At 38.5% G+C, this 18856-nt stretch overlaps 1 protein-coding gene across 1 annotated transcript in view; it reads right to left on the bottom strand.

Moving 5' to 3' along the window:
• The window catches only part of igsf3 (immunoglobulin superfamily, member 3), a 154601-nt gene that overhangs the window by 37783 nt on the left and 97962 nt on the right, over positions 1 to 18856 (bottom strand). Inside the window, exons 4-5 of the mRNA XM_079881417.1 lie at positions 11966 to 12352; positions 5247 to 5654 (exon numbers count right to left, since the gene is read on the bottom strand). Coding sequence (XP_079737543.1) covers positions 5247 to 5654; positions 11966 to 12352 — 795 coding nt within the window. The remainder of the gene's footprint in view (positions 1 to 5246; positions 5655 to 11965; positions 12353 to 18856) is intronic.

The raw sequence follows: 18856 nt of genomic DNA, 5'->3' as shown, positions 1-18856 counted from the left end.
TTAAGCAAGACTTGCGTGATCCAATTCAGGAAACGCACAAAATCAAACGTTTGAATCAATCTGAGGAATCCTTCACCAAATTAAACAACGAATCAATCACTAGTCAACTAATTCACTTTCAGTCACAAGGGATGGGTGATACCACTTATATTCTTTCTGATCTGATGCCAAGTGTCATTAATGCTGTTATTGATCCTAACACCGATACTTCTATCAAATTTTGTGATTTCTGGCAATAAAATGGGCAATGATTGTTATATCAAACAATACAAAAACTCATTAACCTATAATACGTCACGTTTAGCTAGATTGTTATTTAATGGACTGAAATAACTCCAGATGAAGCTAATTTTCTCTGTCATTATCTCGAGTAAGCACCTACTTGTTTGAGCTTACTCCTTTTCAGATGAGCATAAGGAGAAATAGTTCCTTTCCTAAACAAACATTTGCAAACATTTACACTATTATATTTAAAGGGAAAGTTCACCCATATTTTTTCTCACCATCATGTCGTTTCAAACCGGTATGACTTTATTTCTTCTGTGGAACATAAAAGGAGAAAATCTGAAGAACATAAAATATGATATTTTGAGAAATGTCTCAGTGTTTATGTCCATACAATGGAAATCAATGGTCAACAAAACTTTGGTTACATTCTTCAAAATATGCTTTTATGTTCCGCAGAACAAAGAAAGTCATACATGTTTGGAACAACATGAGGCCGAGTCAAAGTCGACAGATATCCCTTTAAAACATTGACATTTATAACTAAAATAGCACAAACGAAAACAACAAAGTGTATTGGATGATCAGACGTGGAAAGAAGAGAGAGAAATGAACAGAGGAGATTCTGAAAAATATAGGACAGGCTTGAGCATGTGTGACGTCAACGATAGGACGTTTACAAGGATTGATAACAGAGAAATAAAGAGAAGGCGGCATTTTAAAGGCATACATTTCATGTTTTGATGGATTCCAGTGCTTTAGTCTCTTGTAAACACATGATCAGAAACGGCTTCCTATCCATCCTGTGTTTGACTGCAGACAGCAGGGAACCATGATCAATGCCATCTTCTCTAGAGTGCAGGGCTATTGGACACATACTGAGAGTGATTCTTTATGGAAACACTAACACAACAGCTTTCACATACACAACCTTTCTCAAATTCCAACATTTTTCCCACTGTTACTTTGTGTAATCCACTGCACACAGTTTTAATAACTAATCAATGATCACAGGAACAATCACGACACCTGAAGAAGTGGGGAAAAGGGCAGCATGAGCTGCCGTCTGAGAGGAGCGAGCCCAGGCAGACAGAGCTGTATTGTGTTTGATTATTCCAGACACACAGACATGCTCAGAAAAACATGTGGCGTACACCCAGCCTCACGCACAGTGGGAATAGAGATTTCAAATCTAGTAGCCTGACACAAGGGGAGGCTTCAGTCGGCCTCTGGATGCCTTTTCATGTCAAGAATCGGCCCTCTACAACTGGGTGTTACTTTGGTCACTGTTAAACTGTGCCATAAAGAAACAAATTCTTCCTTTCTGTAAACGAGTATTATTATTTAATTATTAGTTTATGGTTTATAATAAGGTAATAAACCTTTCAGAAAACACATGCAAGAGAAGGAAATCTGTGAGGCCCGTGTGAAGCCACTCAGGGTCCATTCCACAAGCCATCAGGATGGACGTGAAACTTATACGGTCCGGGTACATTTTTAAAAACGTTTTTTAAAGAAGTCTCTTATGCTCATCAAGGTTGCATTTACAGGAATTTGATACAGTAAAAACAGTAATATTCTGAAGAAATTATTACAATTCTAAATAACAGATTTCTATTTTAATACATTTTAACATGTGTATTATTCCTGTGAAAGCAAAGCACTACTTGCACTACTCAAAATTAACACATTTTTTTCAGGATTATTTGATGAATAGAAATTTCAAAAGAACAGTATTCATTTAAAATAGAAAATGTTTGTACAATTATAAATGTCTTAACTGTCACTTTTGATAAAAAAAAAATAAAAAAAAAACGTATTAAAACCGCTTTGAAGACATGGAATTTGATTCGGAATTTGAATTCGGTCATAATATGACGCACACTCTATGGCGTAAAAACATATTCAACAAATAATACACCTGAAATATAAAAATATCCAACTTACTCCACTTTACTGCAATGCTGCATTCCTGCAGATTTAAAGTTTTAATTCAGCTAAGAGGTCACGCCATAACATATTATTCTTCTATTGGTCACATGTATTCACGTGACATGAATTCACAGGTCAGAGTTCACCTTTGGTTCACCTGTCTCTTACATTTGCATGTGTACAAATGGAAGTCAATGGAATGAAGATTGTAGTGTGATCGTCTCTTAACCCCAAACTATTGAATGGTAGTGGACATGAAAATAGACATCTGCATTTTATATTTTAGGAAGACAATTTTGTTTGTTATTTAAATCACCAAAAGTTTGTAAACTAAAGAAAAAGTTTCTCACAAATATCTCACCTAATCATCTGAAATAGTGTGCTCACGGACAGATGTACCATTAAACCTAAAAATGTATATTTATCCGTCATCCAATTAGCATGCTGGGAGCTCTAACTGCTTTCATAGCAATAAAAAAAAGTCAATTGAGGCAGAATGTGTGTCTGGGCTCACCTCTGGGTGTCTTGTGTAACCCAGCCAAACGATTCCAACACTACATGGTGGCTTGCAGCCAGTCAGCACCCATACCACTGCCAGACACTAATGAGCATGTTAAGACACTCTCAGCAGAATAACTCCATAAACTGGACCCTGCTTCACACCCCGTCCTGATCCTTCATCCATACAGTCACCCAGAGTCAATGCTGGAAAACACAACACTGCTATTTTTACTCACCACCACCAACACACCTGTCAAAGGGCAAGAGCAAAGGACACAAACACTGTCTAAGCCACACGTACACATAAGAGTGACTATCACATGATCACGTGCACATCATACTCGAACAAAGTGACTCCTGCTGCATCACACCTGGAGAAGTCTGTACTTTACTCTGTAAAGGCAAATCCGCTGACATGAAGAGCATCACGCTGCTACTCTTTGAGCTTCAAATCAAAAGCAGAGCTGATGAAACACTTCAACAAAGCTGATCCAGACAGCAGAGTAAATAAAAATGATCAATGTCAATTGCAGAGGAGGAGCATAGATATAAATAATTAAGAGGAAAAAATAAAATAAAAAAGCTGTGTCTTTGTCATCTCATCAAAGCTTCGATACGCAGGAAACATTAAGACTAGATGCTGGATAATATTCCCAACCTTAAAGCTTTGACAAATGACTTTCCCAATCCTTTGTGATTACCACATACATGGAACCACATCCCCAAAAAATCCAGCATTTTACAGATTGCTATAAAAGCATGTTGTTGTTATTTTTTATCTCAAAGTAAAAAAGTAACAAAATGATAAAGTCACAATTGCCTTTTTATTGTTTTTACTTTGAGTCGGAAACTTGCTTTGACTTACAAAGAACAAATTATAAATTATACATTTTTATTTCATATAGAAATTTCCATGACTTAACATTTTATTAAATGTCCTTTAATAAACTTTTCTAAACTTAATAAATCAAAATCATTTTAAAACTGAAATTATCCAAACATTCTCTTAAACAAAGTTTGTGAAAAAGTCAGAGATGTGTATTATCTTTATGGCACTAAATGGCAATGCAAAAATAATAATTATCTGAAATTATTCTCATTGGTTTAGACTCTGTAGTAGTCTATAGAAATAGTCTCCGCATACAACCAGGGCAGCATGGAGGATGACTTAAAAGTAATTATATATATATAATTATATAACTATATACATAGTATAAACATAACTAAATAACAAAGACACGCCATTAGAAATTGCAATGCAAAAAAAAAGCGTTTTACCGCTTTCTAGAGAAAGACAGTATATAAATGACTGACTTACAGATGTTTCTGCAAACTAAGTTGGAATAGAAGAAAGTATTTGAAGTATAAAAAAGTTACACACTTCACCTTCAAAGCAGAAGACATATTGTATGTTATCAAGAACTGCTCAAGAATCTTTTCTAAAAACCACTCATTGTCACGCAACACACGCTGTCACACAATGTGTTTATTTAGAGCATCTGCCAGCTTTGCTATTCAGTCATGTTTTTCTTTTCTGCCATGTGCAAGCATGTGCGTGTGTATGTGTTCTCATTACACACACAGTTAAAGTGCAGGCTGTGAAGTCACGGCTATTGATTGTGATGGAAAGCTGACAGACAGCGTGTCCCACTGCGCTACATTAACATGATGCTATGTAAGCATGATCATGACTGAGCGATTGACTTCATATAGAGGATCCAGCTTTACAGCGCACATGCCACTTCAACATTCACTCTACTCCACTTGAGTGAGTACATTTTCCTGTCACTGTGTGAGCTCAAGTGTGAGTTTGCATATGCTTGTGTGTATGAAGCAAAAAACAACAGAATATTTATGATGTCATAAATATGACGTGTTGCAGACAGTAAAAATACACTGCATGAGTACAAATATACTATAATATGCAAATACGGTGTCAGAAATGTACTTTATATGAAAGATTTGCCCCCTGCCTGGTGTGTATTGTGGAAACTGTGACATACATACATATATATATATTTTTTTTTTTTTCAGATTTCTTTGATGAAAGAAAGTTTCAGCATTTATTTGAAATAGAAATCTTTTGCAACAATATGGGCCAGATTTACTAATAGCTTACATCAGCGCAAACCCTCTTTTGGCCTTAAAAAAATAACTGTCAGGATTTTCACAAGACATGCAGTGAAAAATTTGCACTGAAAAGATGTGGACAGGGTTATTTTTGCGGCTGACCTTATTGCATATGCATTTGTAGGAGTTTCCCTTTCGGACGCAAAATTTATGGGAGGAGAATATTTAAATGATTCATGCAACGTGATTTACTAAGGTTTGTGCTCATCAATTTACTGGTATTTGCGCCATTATTTGCAGACCAAAAAAAGCATGTCTTAAGGCATTTCTAAGCATTAAATAATAAGCATTTCTATGCATGTCTAGAAATGATCCAGCTGCATCTGTGTTCTTTAATTTGTGTGTTGTCAGTAGATCATGTGTGATCATGCATACATACATACATACATACATACATACACACACAAATATATATATACTTTTCTTTCTTTCCCCTCAAACCGTGTATGTGGTCTTACCAACTGATTTTACTTTAGTGGTCTTGATGGCGGATTCGTCTCCAATCTGCTGCCAAATCCAGTCTGGTGCAGTTCCACTCTGGGACCACTCGGTGGCGCTGCATCTGTACTGGCCCTCATCTGTGGGGAAGGCATTATACAGGAACAGGGTGAATGTGTCAGGCCGAACCCGCTCCACCCGAACCTCTCCATAGCTGCTGCGCTCCCTAAAAGTGGGCCCAGGAGTGACCGTGCCCTCACGATCCACAGAAGCCACGTTCACGGCAGGACCCGCGTCCTCCTTGTCCGTCCACTGCCATATCACTGACAGGGGACCCAGAGTGTTGCTCACAACGCAGGTCAGCTGAATGGTCTCCCCCTCCATAATCTCTGAAGAGTTACTGGATAACGACACAGTGATGTTACTTCCTATGAGAGACAGACAAACAAGAGTGGAATTTAGACATTGTTCTTTGGAAACATGACAGTTTATCATGATAATTGTAGAGTAAATTTACATCATGTATGAGTAAATTACTCATGACAAGCTGTACAAGAAACTCCACAAATTATCATTGGGTGAAAATTTAAAGTACTTTTAAAGTCCTCCTGCACAGCACTCAATAACTGTATCCCTTAAAACGCATCTTTGCAAATCAAAATTACATATTTAAACACATTTTATGTATTGCTCTCTAGAACGTCGGATAACTGTAATTAATTTGATTACCCTTTGGCTTGACTATGTTATCAAACAGCTTATATTGCTAATGTTACACAATCCATGTTCCCGTTCACCATCAGCCAGACAATTGCCTTCTAAAAATCAGAATCCTTAGAAATGCTACAAACATCATAGAAAGTCAGTGGAAAAAGACAAATACTTCATCATAACATAATATTCATTCTTCACCACATTTGCTATATGTACCCAAATTTTCCTGTCCCTTTTTAACGGTTTCTTGTGTTCACTGTTAAAATTCCCACAGAGCATGGTAGGAATGATAGGAAAAACCCTGCCTCGCACGTTGACGGGATTGGTTGCAGTGACGGTAGGAAACGGGTGGTTTCAAACCGCGTTTTTGAGACTCTCTTTGGTACACTGCAGTTTTAAGGAGAAAATACTTGGCAATGTCGTTGACTGATGTATTTACACATGGTTTGTCTTAAAGTATAGAGCACATATAAGCTAAATTAAAAAACTTGATTTTCACCACAGGGAAAGTACACAAGAACACCATTTTCTGTGAATGCATTAGGTCTACTTGAATGAAGAAAGCAGGTTACCAACACATTTAATTAACACATCAAATTAGCAATACATTTGTATCGTCCGCTTAGTTTCTTTTGCCCAATTTCAGGCTGGTCAAGCTAATGCACATTCTAGAGCATTATGATGAGGTGATTCCTTTACTAATGAGGCAACAGGTTCATTTTAACGGAAAGGTCAGCACTTCAGTTTCTCTCATTAATTTACCACTGCAGATGGATGCTGATAATACCTGAAGCAAAAACACACAGTTCCAGTTCTTCAACAGGTTCCTTTGAGTTCTACTGGACAGTGTATTTTTTTCATTCATTTTCTTCACATTCTTCATTAAAGAGTTGTAAGACATGAACTAGCCACCCCAGATGAATCACACACTACCAGAAAAAAGTACTGTAAACTGTTTTCCATTTATATTTTGAAATGTAATATATTTCTGTGATACCAAGTTGATTAAGAGTACAGAAGGAAGAAATTTGCAATGGTTTATGGGAGTGGGCAATTTTAATGGGCTATGGGTAGTGCATCTCTTTAATTTAAAGAATTATTTTTGATTGAAGTTGAAAGTGGCTTCTACAAAACCTTTCATTAGGTATGAAAGGTTTATACTGTATCTTTTTGTGGCGCTCTACAGCAGGCAGGGACTCAGACTAGCAGGACTTTTAGGGTAGTTTTCTCATCAAGAGGTCTAGAGCCTGAGAGATCTTGTAAGTATCAGTGTAGATCAAAGCCTTCATAGACATCTCCAGAGTTCTCGACAGGGATTTCACACCACCACATCCCTATAAAAGCAGTGTGTGATAAAACAAAAAATAGGACTTTAAAGAGACAAAGTTTGCACCCTTCCCATGGGTCACCCGAGCCTCCCTTCAGAAAGAGGCTGTAGCAGAACTTCTTGAGAAGAAAACCGCCATGACCAATCGGGCAAGGAACACAAGAGGCTTTGAATTTATGCATAACAAAAGCGAAACATCTGGGGATGAAACCTCTTCAATTGCTAATGTGCTCTTTTTCTCAGAGGACATGAAATAGAAGTTTACACAATGATCAGCTGGAGTATAGTACATGTACCGTCGCCCAACCTAGTCTCTCAGTCTTGTGCATTGTCTGAAAGACCTACTTAGATAGTTGGTGTGGCCTTGATCATAGAGAGAGAGAGATTGTGTGTGTGAAGAAAGGGCTGAACACTGTGTTGTCTTGATTCCATGCTGTAGCTATCAATCTACTGCTCTAATAACCCTGCAAAAATCTCTGTGCAGTTATAGTTATAGTTGTGGTGTGGACACTGCTTTTTTAAAACTTTTGTTATAGACATCATCCTGGATGAGAACAAGCCTGTTCATCCAAAAATGACAATTGTGTCAATTCACCTTTATGAATCCTTCGCTCCAAACCTGTATGATTTTGTTTTCTGTGAAAGATAAAATAAGATATTTTAAAGAAAGTTTTTGTCCATACGATGAAAGTCCATGAGGTCGAAAACAACAACATTGGACCCCATTGCCTTTCATTGTATAGACAAAAAAACACCAAGACATTTTTCTTTTATGTTCCACAGAAAAAATGTAGTCATACATGTTTGGAACAATGTTAAGGTTAAAGGGTAACTCTCGCCAAAATGCAACCTAGGGATCGACTATTTTTGACTGTCAAAATACCGGCGGACACAGCTACAGTGAGTTGTTCAAAATCTTTCTTTTTAGTAAACTCTATGTACACAAACAATGTTCTAAATGCTCAAGTTCATGTGTAGAGCCCCTGGTGATACTTCGAACAAAGTTTCATGTTGTGTCGAGCCTTCTTGGTGTTTTAAAAATAGCGATTTTTGATGCTATCATAGAAGTGCCCCAAGCAATCCCATTCAAAAGGCAATTTGACCGAAAACGAAAATACGGTCAAACTTAAAAGTGGCGTTTCCATTCTAATTACGCTTTTACACGAAAGTTTGCCTTGGGTAGATTAAAGCCTGGAACACACCAAGCCGACGGTCGGCCGACTAAGTTTCCGGCCGACTAAGGCTTTTTTTCGGCCGATTCGACATGCTGAATCGGCGTCGGGCCGTCGGTGAAAGAGGGAACTCTGATTAGCTGTTCAGCTTAGTGAACGAGTCAGTGCACGAGAGTAATAGCAAAACAGCGAGAAAAGTCAAAACGGTACAGATAGAAGGCTGTTCTAATGTTACGTCATCTTACCTGAGTGTTCCTTGGCGAATATTTCAATATTAACACAAGAGGAGTGGAATAAAGAAAGTGTTTAGCAGGACTGATATTCAAAACGGTAAGCACACACTGCTTTGTTTACGGTTTGTGTATCTGCAGCCGGAAGCGTCGGTTTCCCTTTTTGAATGACAAATATATATGAATATATCTGCAGAAATAGACAGTTGTCTCATTTACACGCAGGAGCAGAACGTGCATTCTAGCTAACAGTCGGCAGTAGTTCTCTCTGTGTGTTCAAGTGCAGCTTTTTACCCTGACGCGAGGCGACAACACAGTCGGCTTTCATCAGCGCTAGTTCGTCGGCATCGGCTTGGTGTGTTCCAGGCTTAACAAAAAGACCCTAGGTTGCATTTTGGCGAGAGTTACCCTTTAATAAATGATGACAGAATTTGAATTTTTTGGGGTGAACTTTTGATTTGAAGATTAAGCTTTTAATGTTGTGTATATGTCCATGTGGTGTTTTTAATATGCTTTAAGACAAACCATGTGCAAATTCATAAGTCAGCATTATTGCTGAGTATTTTTTCATTAAAACTGCAGTAAAATTGCTGTTTGAAATTGCTGGTGTTTCTGACGTCACAAACTACCTTGTAACCAATCACGTGAACGTGTGATCGTCAACAAGTAGACCTCTGAGCTGGTGTGAGTGAGTGGAGGTGCATATAATTTGCATATTTATAGACCCGCATATACTAAATGAGTCAAGGGTGTAGAGTTACATTCAAGCTATTTTAAGGCAAGGGGGAAAAAAAATTATATGTAATTTTGGTGATCAAAGATGAGTTTTAAGGGATACAATTATTGACTACAGGGGGACTTTCAGAAGGAAATTGCCACTATCATATGAGAGGACCAATTACGCTTTTTTGATGTAGCCTTTATTAAGGTTCTTGTAGAAACTTGTAGGTCCTTTAAAACCCTCTAAAAGCAGATCCCCTGGGGAGAAGGAAGGATTTCCCTCAACCTATAGAGTTAGGACCGTTGCTGAAAAGGGCTGATTCGGGTGGCCAAGGTCCAAGCAGAACAGATGTATTCTTACTAACCTTTGATTAACCTCCTCTCCCCCATCTAGCTCTCATCAACTCATTGAGCCCAGTTGTGGTTTCTTTGCCTGGGCACAGTCACATCCACCTTGGGGATCTATCAAGGCTGTGCTGATGGCGACGGTATTCCCGCCATCATTTCATGCTTGTTAGACTTGGCTTTTCGAGTAGCTCTCGCTTGAAATGCAATGCTATTTCAAGGGCTTTCAGGACTCCACAAAACGAGTTGTGAAAAAATGCTGTGCATTAAACAATTTTACAGTCCTGTATTATCCACTCACAAGCACACCACCAGTGTCAGGGCAGCTACTCTGAAAGTGCAGCTTAGTATATAAACAATAGTAAAGCTACCCTTTCAAACAGAACTCTTTTGAAGGTATTTAATTGGGCATCGTCTTATTAAATAACTACCATGATCATCAGATGATCTTTTTTTTTTAACAATCGGAGTAGCATTTACATTACTGTTCATATGTTTGGGGTCCAAAAGCCTCTTATGCTCACAAATGTTGCATTTATTAGATCAAAAATGTATTAGATCAAAAATTATGTAAAAACAAGAATATTGTGAAGTATTAGTCCAATTTAAAATAGCCATTTTCCATTTTATTATTCATGTGATGGCAAAGCTGAACACATACACACACACACACACACACACACACACACACACACACACACACACACACACACACACACACACACACACACACACACACATACATACAGTGTTGGGGAAAGTTACTTTGAAAAGTAATGCATTACAATATTGCACTACTCCCTTAAAAAGTAACTAATTGTGTTACTTAGTTACATTACTTTTGTGTTACTTTTTCTCACCTCTTCTGGGTGTTTTATAACAAAAAAAGTGCTATTTTTGGCCAAATGTAAAGACCCTTTCACACCAAAAGTGAAATAATAAGCCTCAGGCTGAAGGAAGTGCAAATTCACTCCTGTATAGTAGAGGGCAACGCTCAAACAAACCTTTCAGCTCTGCTGCCATTCTGGATAACGGAAGAATAGGACGCAGGAGAAAAAAAATATAAAGTCATTTTTACTTCAGCAGCAGGTACATTGGTAAATAAACTGAGATTAAATGCATAAAATATTTGTTTTATTTAACATTTAATTTTTGGAGATTTGCATAATCTGATTTTCCATTTGGCTGATTTTGCATTTGACTGATTTTATTCATTTTGAGGAATACTGAACCTTTTTTGTGCAAGTGAGATGAGTAGGCTAAATGTACGCTCACATTTAGTCTAGAACTACAATAACCATCATGTTTACACACAACGCCTCTGCACTTTTCTCAACAATGGGACAGGAGAGCTGTCAGTCAATAAATTGGAAAACAAAGTAATTTGCGTTACTTATTTGAAAAAGTAACTGAGCTATTTTGTTGTAAATTTTAAAAGTAATGTATTACTTTACTAGTTACTTGAAAAAGTAATCTGATTACGTACCTCAAGTTATTTGTAATGTGTTTCCCCCAAAACTGTATGTATATTTAACCTAGATTTTTACCCATTACTCCAATATTACTAGCCATGTAAACCTCTATACAAACGTTCTGTCAGATTATTTGATGTACATTAACAAGGTCAAGTACTGTAAAAAAAACCTCAACTTCTAAATCCCATGCCAACACGTTTTTCATGTTTTGTCAGGCTCTTATAATGAGCTGAATTTTGAAAGTTATCAGGATTTTGTTGTTCAAGTAAACACATACACGTGACAAAAACTGATGTAGCATTCAGTCACACACACTCCTTACAGGAAAAGCTTTGCTATTTTGAAAAAAGCTAAACTACTTTTACACTACTGTTATTTTTTCTCCCATTTACTTAGTACTTCCAACAGTGGGAGTCTGTGCACTATGAGAGAGCACCTGGCACATGAACTAAAAAACAGCAGACAAAATATTGGTTGATACTGAGTGTATACTTTAGAAAGCATCAGCAACAATAAGTAGAACTTAAATGGCAGTTTGCCTCAACAATATTACTAAATCAATTTCTGAACTCTCTACTTCTTTTAAACTGCTAGCTTATAAGCTAAACTAGATCAGAATAATGTACATGTTGTACATCAGAAGTGAGGCCGAAAGGTTCATAATTTCATTTAATAAGCGAGCTGTTGAGAGGTATCAGCCTACTACTCTAGGGGCCAGTTAGAAACAGAGGGCCGATGAAGAACTGTGATACTCACTCAGAGGGGTTACAGTGATCTGAACGTTTCGGGACCGCTTGCTGCGGTCGATGAAATCTCCAGTGGGGGTCTTTTCCCGCTCCGTCACTCTGCAGATGTATTTCCCAGAATCCTCCGGCAGTAGCCGCTGCAACTTGAGCAGGTGGATGGAGGGGCTCTCTTTGCGCACGGTCAGGAGGCCGGACGCTTCTCGCTCCACATAGTTGGGTCCCAGTACGGGCACGGCGCTGGGCCCGATCACGGCTACGGGTGAGCTGCTGAAGACCCACGACACCGAGAAGAAGCGCTCTGGAACATTCTGAGCGTCAATGGTGCAGCGGAGCTCCAGCGGCTCACCAGCCGTGTAGGCCCGGCGCTCAGTGTTCACCTGGATACTAAAGTCCCGATCTGCCAGAGAAAGAGAGAGAAAAGATGATTTAGCCATGACAAAACAGTCCACATTAGACTAACTTCAAACCGACACACATCAAACGCAAACGAATCCTCATTTATAGGACTAATTTTCTTATGATATGCAGTTTGCGCGCCTCATCAGTAAAGCACTTTCTTCACTTCATTTGGCTTCTTCAGAGGTGATTGCCCCTGGGCTCTAATTACTACAACACACTTCCTGAGAAACACTCTAACTACATAAGTACATGGCACTGACACAGAGACAGGACTCAGGAAATGTACAAGGGGGGATGATGATGTGTGTTTTTACATGCAGTCATTATTTGCGTTTCACGCTGTGCACTGCTCTCCAAAATAACAGCACAGTAAACAGGCCTGTGCTAAAAGAGGAATTCACAGATCACAGGGAAACAAAGGCCAGTGGCTGTTTTTCCTTTTCTCCTGTGGTACTCAAGCAGCATGATGCTCCATTAGGACATTACTGCCCGCCTGAATGGAGCCGGTCTGCGTATTAGGACTAAATCAGCACGCTTCAGACAGATTAATTAGCAGTGGAGATGAAGAGCTGCACATGGAAACGAATGGAAAATCAACAGGATACATTAGGCGAATACATATACCCCTTTATTCTAAATCAGTCTGTTGTGGAAGAGAGGTCATCCAAATTTAAATTATGTCTGTGTTTGTGAGATGATTTCTTTTTTCATGGGCAGATCAATCTTTCATAATAAGCATCAATGGCTAATCAGCACATTCCATATCAATAAATATTCTAAACTCCTACTTTTTACATCTATTATCAGTCCTAGTAAATTTTGGATTAAAAGGGTGGCAATCAATGGGCATTAATTAGGGTTGGGTGATACACTGAATATTCTAATTAAATTGTGAATGAAGCAACATTTGCAAGGATTTTAATGTAAAGTTAAATTATAAAATAACAACTTAAAATCTACATGACATTTCTCACTAGCAATGTAATAATGGCTCTGTTCTTGGAGCAGATAAACTTACAGTTTCGCTATTAATAAAAACGCTGCTTTCTTTCTCTAATAACTGCATTAATAACTGCATTAGGCTGCTATAAGTGGCTCAAGTCTCCGTTACTAGCTCTAAAATGATGTTTTGGAATTAGCAACGGAGGCTTGGGATTAAATGCGTAAGAAATTAGTCCTACTCACAAGAGCATTTTAAGGACAAGAACCTGACAAATCTCTTGAAATACAACATCTGAAGAACGTTTTGAGGTGTGGTAACTGTAGTACAAGTGGATTAATTGACTCCGGGCCATTGAATTATTAGAAAAAGAATGCACACCAGAGGTGTAACGGCATTACCACCTCAGGTGTGCATTATTTCTCTAATAAGTCAAAGGCCCGTTGTCAATTATTCCTTACTTCAGGTTTGTTTCAAAGAATCTATTAATAACTCTCAGATTCAACAATTTGTTTGTGTCATGACTCAAAAAATACTCTACCATTTATGGGCAGTATAAATTTAAATATTAATATGAATAATTGTATTGTTATTGTGTGCAATGCATTAATATTATCAAAATTAACAGTAAAGACAGTAAAATGTTTATATTATATTGCCAAACTTTGGAATAGTACTGTAATTATTTAATAAATAAAAAAATAAATGTGATATAAATATATAAGCACTGAAAAAAGGCTGGAAATATTGAGTTTAACTATCTTGCCCAACCTTAATGTACGTGCATTTTGCGCATATGAGAAACAGTCATGCAGCAATCATCATGGGCGTTCACTGATCAAGGACCCACTGTACTATGTAATCAAAGCCAAAAAATGTAAGGGAGATGGTATTGCAACAACGACAAAAAAGAGATCAAAAACAAAAAATATTTCCGCTTTAAAAAATAAATCTTGAATTATTCAGCAAGTAATTGTACAAATAATCCCACAGTTTGCAGTGATGTTTCAGCTTGCTCGACAGCTCAGAGAGGGAGACAGCAAGAGTACACTAGTTATACAGTACTTCATAATTTCTCCTCCATATGCCCTAAAAGAGATGATTGACAGACAGGAGTACAAAAGTGCTTTGTACGAAAGTCGCACAAAGTAACTATGTTCCCAGAACCCAAGACCTCAGGGGTTGGCAACTTATTAGAATCTAATTATGAAGACATTCTACCTCCTTTTACAGCTTTGTTATAGTCAAGTACAGTACAATAAGATGATTGTGGACAAATGTGGCATTCATAAGGAGAGGGATACTCTCAAAGTCACATGAATAAAGAATTTAGAATGGGAAGGAAATGTCAGGATTGAGGGTTCACAGCATGAATGACGCCATTAGATTTGAATTTAGTATGCACAATAGATTTGTATGACAGCTAACTAGAGAGAGAGAGAGAGAGAGAGAGACAATTGTGTTGCGACGGAGTGGTTATAACTGTGGTAGCTGGAAGGGGGCTGTATGAACAAGCTGCTATATGGGAGTCGCTGCCAAAAGCTTTGTCACAAAACGAGTCCATCGATCTGCTGTAGTATGTGCTTCAATGAGCCGTCTGATGTCCTAATAATGCTTACCGCACAACTTCTGTTTTTTCCCCCACAGTTCACCCAGAGCAATAAACACATTAACAGACAGAAGAGAGAAAACACACAAACGTTTACACATGTTATGAACATGACATATGGTGTGCATTGAGCTAATGTCAACATAAATATGCAAAATGGAGTAATCACACATGACCGAGCGCGTAATCGCGTGGCTCTCTTCTCCAGCTTTGAGCTTCCCTGCAGGAAAATCCAGTTTAATGTGTTTTTTTGGAACATGGTTACTGGTTTCTAGCTGGACCAAGTTGGTCATTGGCCACCATGCTCCAAAAACCAGCTTGAGCTTCATGACCATTTGGTAACTGGTTTGTTGTTGGTCCAAACTGGTGTACAAGTTAATGGCCAGCTAGAAAACACAGCTACTAGCTGAAACCAGACTTTTCCGGCCAATCCAGCCCAGTCAATTCAGTCAACTAAAAATGAAAATACATAAACTGGCTCAAATCCCACAAAAAAAAGACCCACCCAATCACTCCTGCACAGACAAGTGCACTTTCAATTGTGCCTAACAGGACAGAACCCAGTGAGCATCTTGTCTAGCTAGAAGGGGACTTGGACACAGCCAGCTAGAAAAGGGGATTACAGACAAATCTGTCTTCTCTCGTCTCAGTGTTGCTCTTGAAATGCTCTCTGGAATTTCTAATGGGAATCTCAGTCAGGTGAAGCCTGGCATGCATACTGAAGGATCAGGTCGTAATGACTTCACCTTGAAAATTCATTAAATATTTGTTTAAAAACAACATTCTAATAAAATTCCCAGTGTTTTTAATGAACCCTTCCTGTATGCAATTTCCAGCATCTTTTAAAGAAAATGTGAGCTGTAACAAACTTACAAAATCATTATGTGTATTTAGTTAGTGTTGTTTGTTAGAAACTGGGACACTTGACCGGAAGGTGCTTAAGTTGCATTAAAACAAATTACTATCTCTAAAGGCTTTCAAAGACCATTTACTGTAAATGGCTCCACATTCTGAAACTTTGAAAAAGGCACTTACCAATAAACTTGATAAATGAGTTTATTATAAGCAACTGATTCAGTTCACTGTTTCAAATCCACTCTCAGAGTCTTCTCTGATGTCCACTCAAAGTCAAGGATTCTTGCACCAAAACATTGGTTGTTTAGTGTTACATGACCATTTTTCACTCTCTCTGAAGCGGAATGCATTTTGGTACAGTACCTTTAAGACTTAAAATTTTTACAATTGACCCTTCGCAGGGAGTTTGATTGACAGGCGATCTGACCAACAAACTCTGCCATCTGCCGAATTCGCCATTTTTGTCCGACACAGCAGGAGAGTTAGTAGATTAACGTTGGAGGACTTGAACTTGAAAAACTGTACTGACGTCTTTCCGTGGTTAAAACAACATTCCTTCTTATGTTCATTCATGTTTATTTGATGCTATAAATTAACTAGAAGGAAGAGATGATCAGTTCACGAGCAGCTTTAACTGAGGCTCTACAGTGATCTGTCATGACACATTAAAGAGCCACAAAACAGTATTTATTGCTTAAATGACCAAATTTCAAATCAAAAGTAACCTGGTCTGTCCTGTCTGTCAGCGCGTTTTCAGTGTCCTCTCTGCTCTGCGATGTATTTTTCACTGCGTGAGAACTGAGAACATGGTGTGGTGTGAGAGCGGCGTGGCTTGTCAGACATAGCAACAGTAACTAAAGGGGGCAGGTCTTTGCGAACGGTCATTTGGCTAGACTACAGATGTAGTTAACATTGTTAGGGTGGAGTCACATTTACCATTGTTTGCAATCTGCTTACAAAATATAGTCGTTTCAAAAGAAATCCATGTGAATGGAAGATTCACGCAAGGGCGGAAATGTTCCAGAAGCAGATTTTGTTCAAGTTAGTCATGCAAATTCAATGTTGACCAACAGAAAGCTGCTTGATTTTAAAGTGACTTCTGCATGAGTGGTGCTTCATACATTGCTACACTATTTACAATTGACCTTTTTTTGCCCAAATTGCAGCAAAATGTGTCCATAACTTTAATAATCAGATTGGCCAAAATGTTGAATATTGAATATGCATTAATAATTAAATTTGGTGGTCGAATGTTAAAAAATTGTGACATAGGGTGCAGGACGGTTTCTGAATAACCTTTAGAGTTTAGTTTCAGTAAATGGTCTGAGCAGACTGGGAAGAGAGCTATACATTGTATTTCAGACTTGTATTCCAAAAGAGCAAGGAAAACTCTGTTTTCCACAATAACCTTAAAGGGATAGTTCAGACTAAAAATATGATATTTTGATTTATTTATTTTTTGGTCCAATTGAAGTCAGTGGTTGGTTTTGTTACCAAAATTCTTCAAAATATCTTCCTTCATGTTCCTCAAAACAAAGTCATATGGGTTTGAAGCAAAACATTTTTGGGTGACATACCCAAACTCCACTTACAGTCAAGGTATTTAGTGTTACATGACCATGTAACAAGAATAATTGATCACGTGAGCTGAAGGGAAGTGGATGAGTCTCCAATCTGTCTCTATGAGGAGCTTGTCTGGTCTGCATTCATCGCACCCTGATCCTACACACAAATCACATGCATTAGACTCGGTCCCCATCTGCAGCCTGGCTCTGTGGAGGTGCCCTTGGGAGACAGCCATCCAACATCCACACCCTAAAATCACAAACTGTCCTCTCCTCGTCCAATCCACCCACCCCTGGGACTCTTGACCAATAACAGGGCTGAATTAACATGCCACTCGCAGCTTCCGTCCCGAAACGTGTTTGATGAGGAGGTGTGCTGTCACCTCCCATTCTCATCAAACCGCTGGGCCAGCATGCTTTGAGATTGAGTTACTGCCCTGTGTTCAGTCAGTCAGAGAGAGACAGCGCTCATGTCTGCTGTACATGCTGTCTTATGCTCAGGATGGAGCTACGGCTCTGTAATAAATTGGAAAGTAATGGACTAAAGCCAGAGATGAGGGTGGCATTTTTCAGCCCCAGCCTCTGTCCCATGAAATATAGCTATTCTGGAGAAGGGGAGAGAGAAAAAGTTCAGATCTATGACACCCTCTACATTGTGTTAAAGAATATCTCACATAATATGACAGCTGTGAGACACACAGTGCAAAATTTAGTCATTATTGATTGAAAATCAAACTTGGTGCTATAGAGACGTGCCACGACAGGTTTGACCAGTGATATCAAACAGCATCGGTTCTAAAGGCCAAAAGCCTGGCACAGTGTCTAAAGGTGCCATATTTGCTTTGACAACAACTGAAAGGGATAGGTAAAGGTGCAGTATGCGATTTCTCAAAATCGTTGTTGAACACTGTTAATATTCGAAATCAACCGAAACAAACACACCCCTCCCTTCATTGCTCCACCCCCAAAATGCACGAACATGCAATGCAAGAGTTTCTCTTTAATCATTGCAGAAGCAAAGCAAAAATATTTGTGAAAAATAAAGCAAAGATGGTGAACAAATGACATAGAAGCACAAAAAAATAACATACAGCACAAGAGTACATACAAGCAAGTACATACATGTGCAAGATTACATACAAGCAAGAGTTCGTTGTTAGACGTCAGCCGCACACCGGCTCCAGACATGACACTCAAAACCAATGTTACTCACTTATGGAGCAGAATCAATGCAACCTCAGCGTCTGTTTTCAGGCCTTCCTGCTTAGGTCTCTCCAGCACTGGAAAGCTTTTCTAATATTAAAATGGGTCCTAGAGCTCTTGCCTGATCATAGCCATTTTTTTCCAGTGATATTCCTCTGAGCTTTCTCTTTTGTAATGTCTCTCAGCCATATCTCTTTCTAAAGTCTTTCTTCAAATCTCCCTCCTGCTCAGCTCACTCTCTCTCCTCTCACATCATGACTGGACACGCCCCCTACTGCTGATTGGCTACAAGTTTGATGTGCCGTTTTTCAAAAATTCAAACATTTCATT

The sequence above is a fragment of the Squalius cephalus genome (genome assembly GCF_949319135.1).
Source record: "Squalius cephalus genome assembly, chromosome: 9".
NCBI lineage: Eukaryota > Metazoa > Chordata > Actinopteri > Cypriniformes > Leuciscidae > Squalius > Squalius cephalus.
Note: the sequence above shows the minus strand (reverse complement) of the source record. Positions and strands in the feature narration are given on the sequence as shown.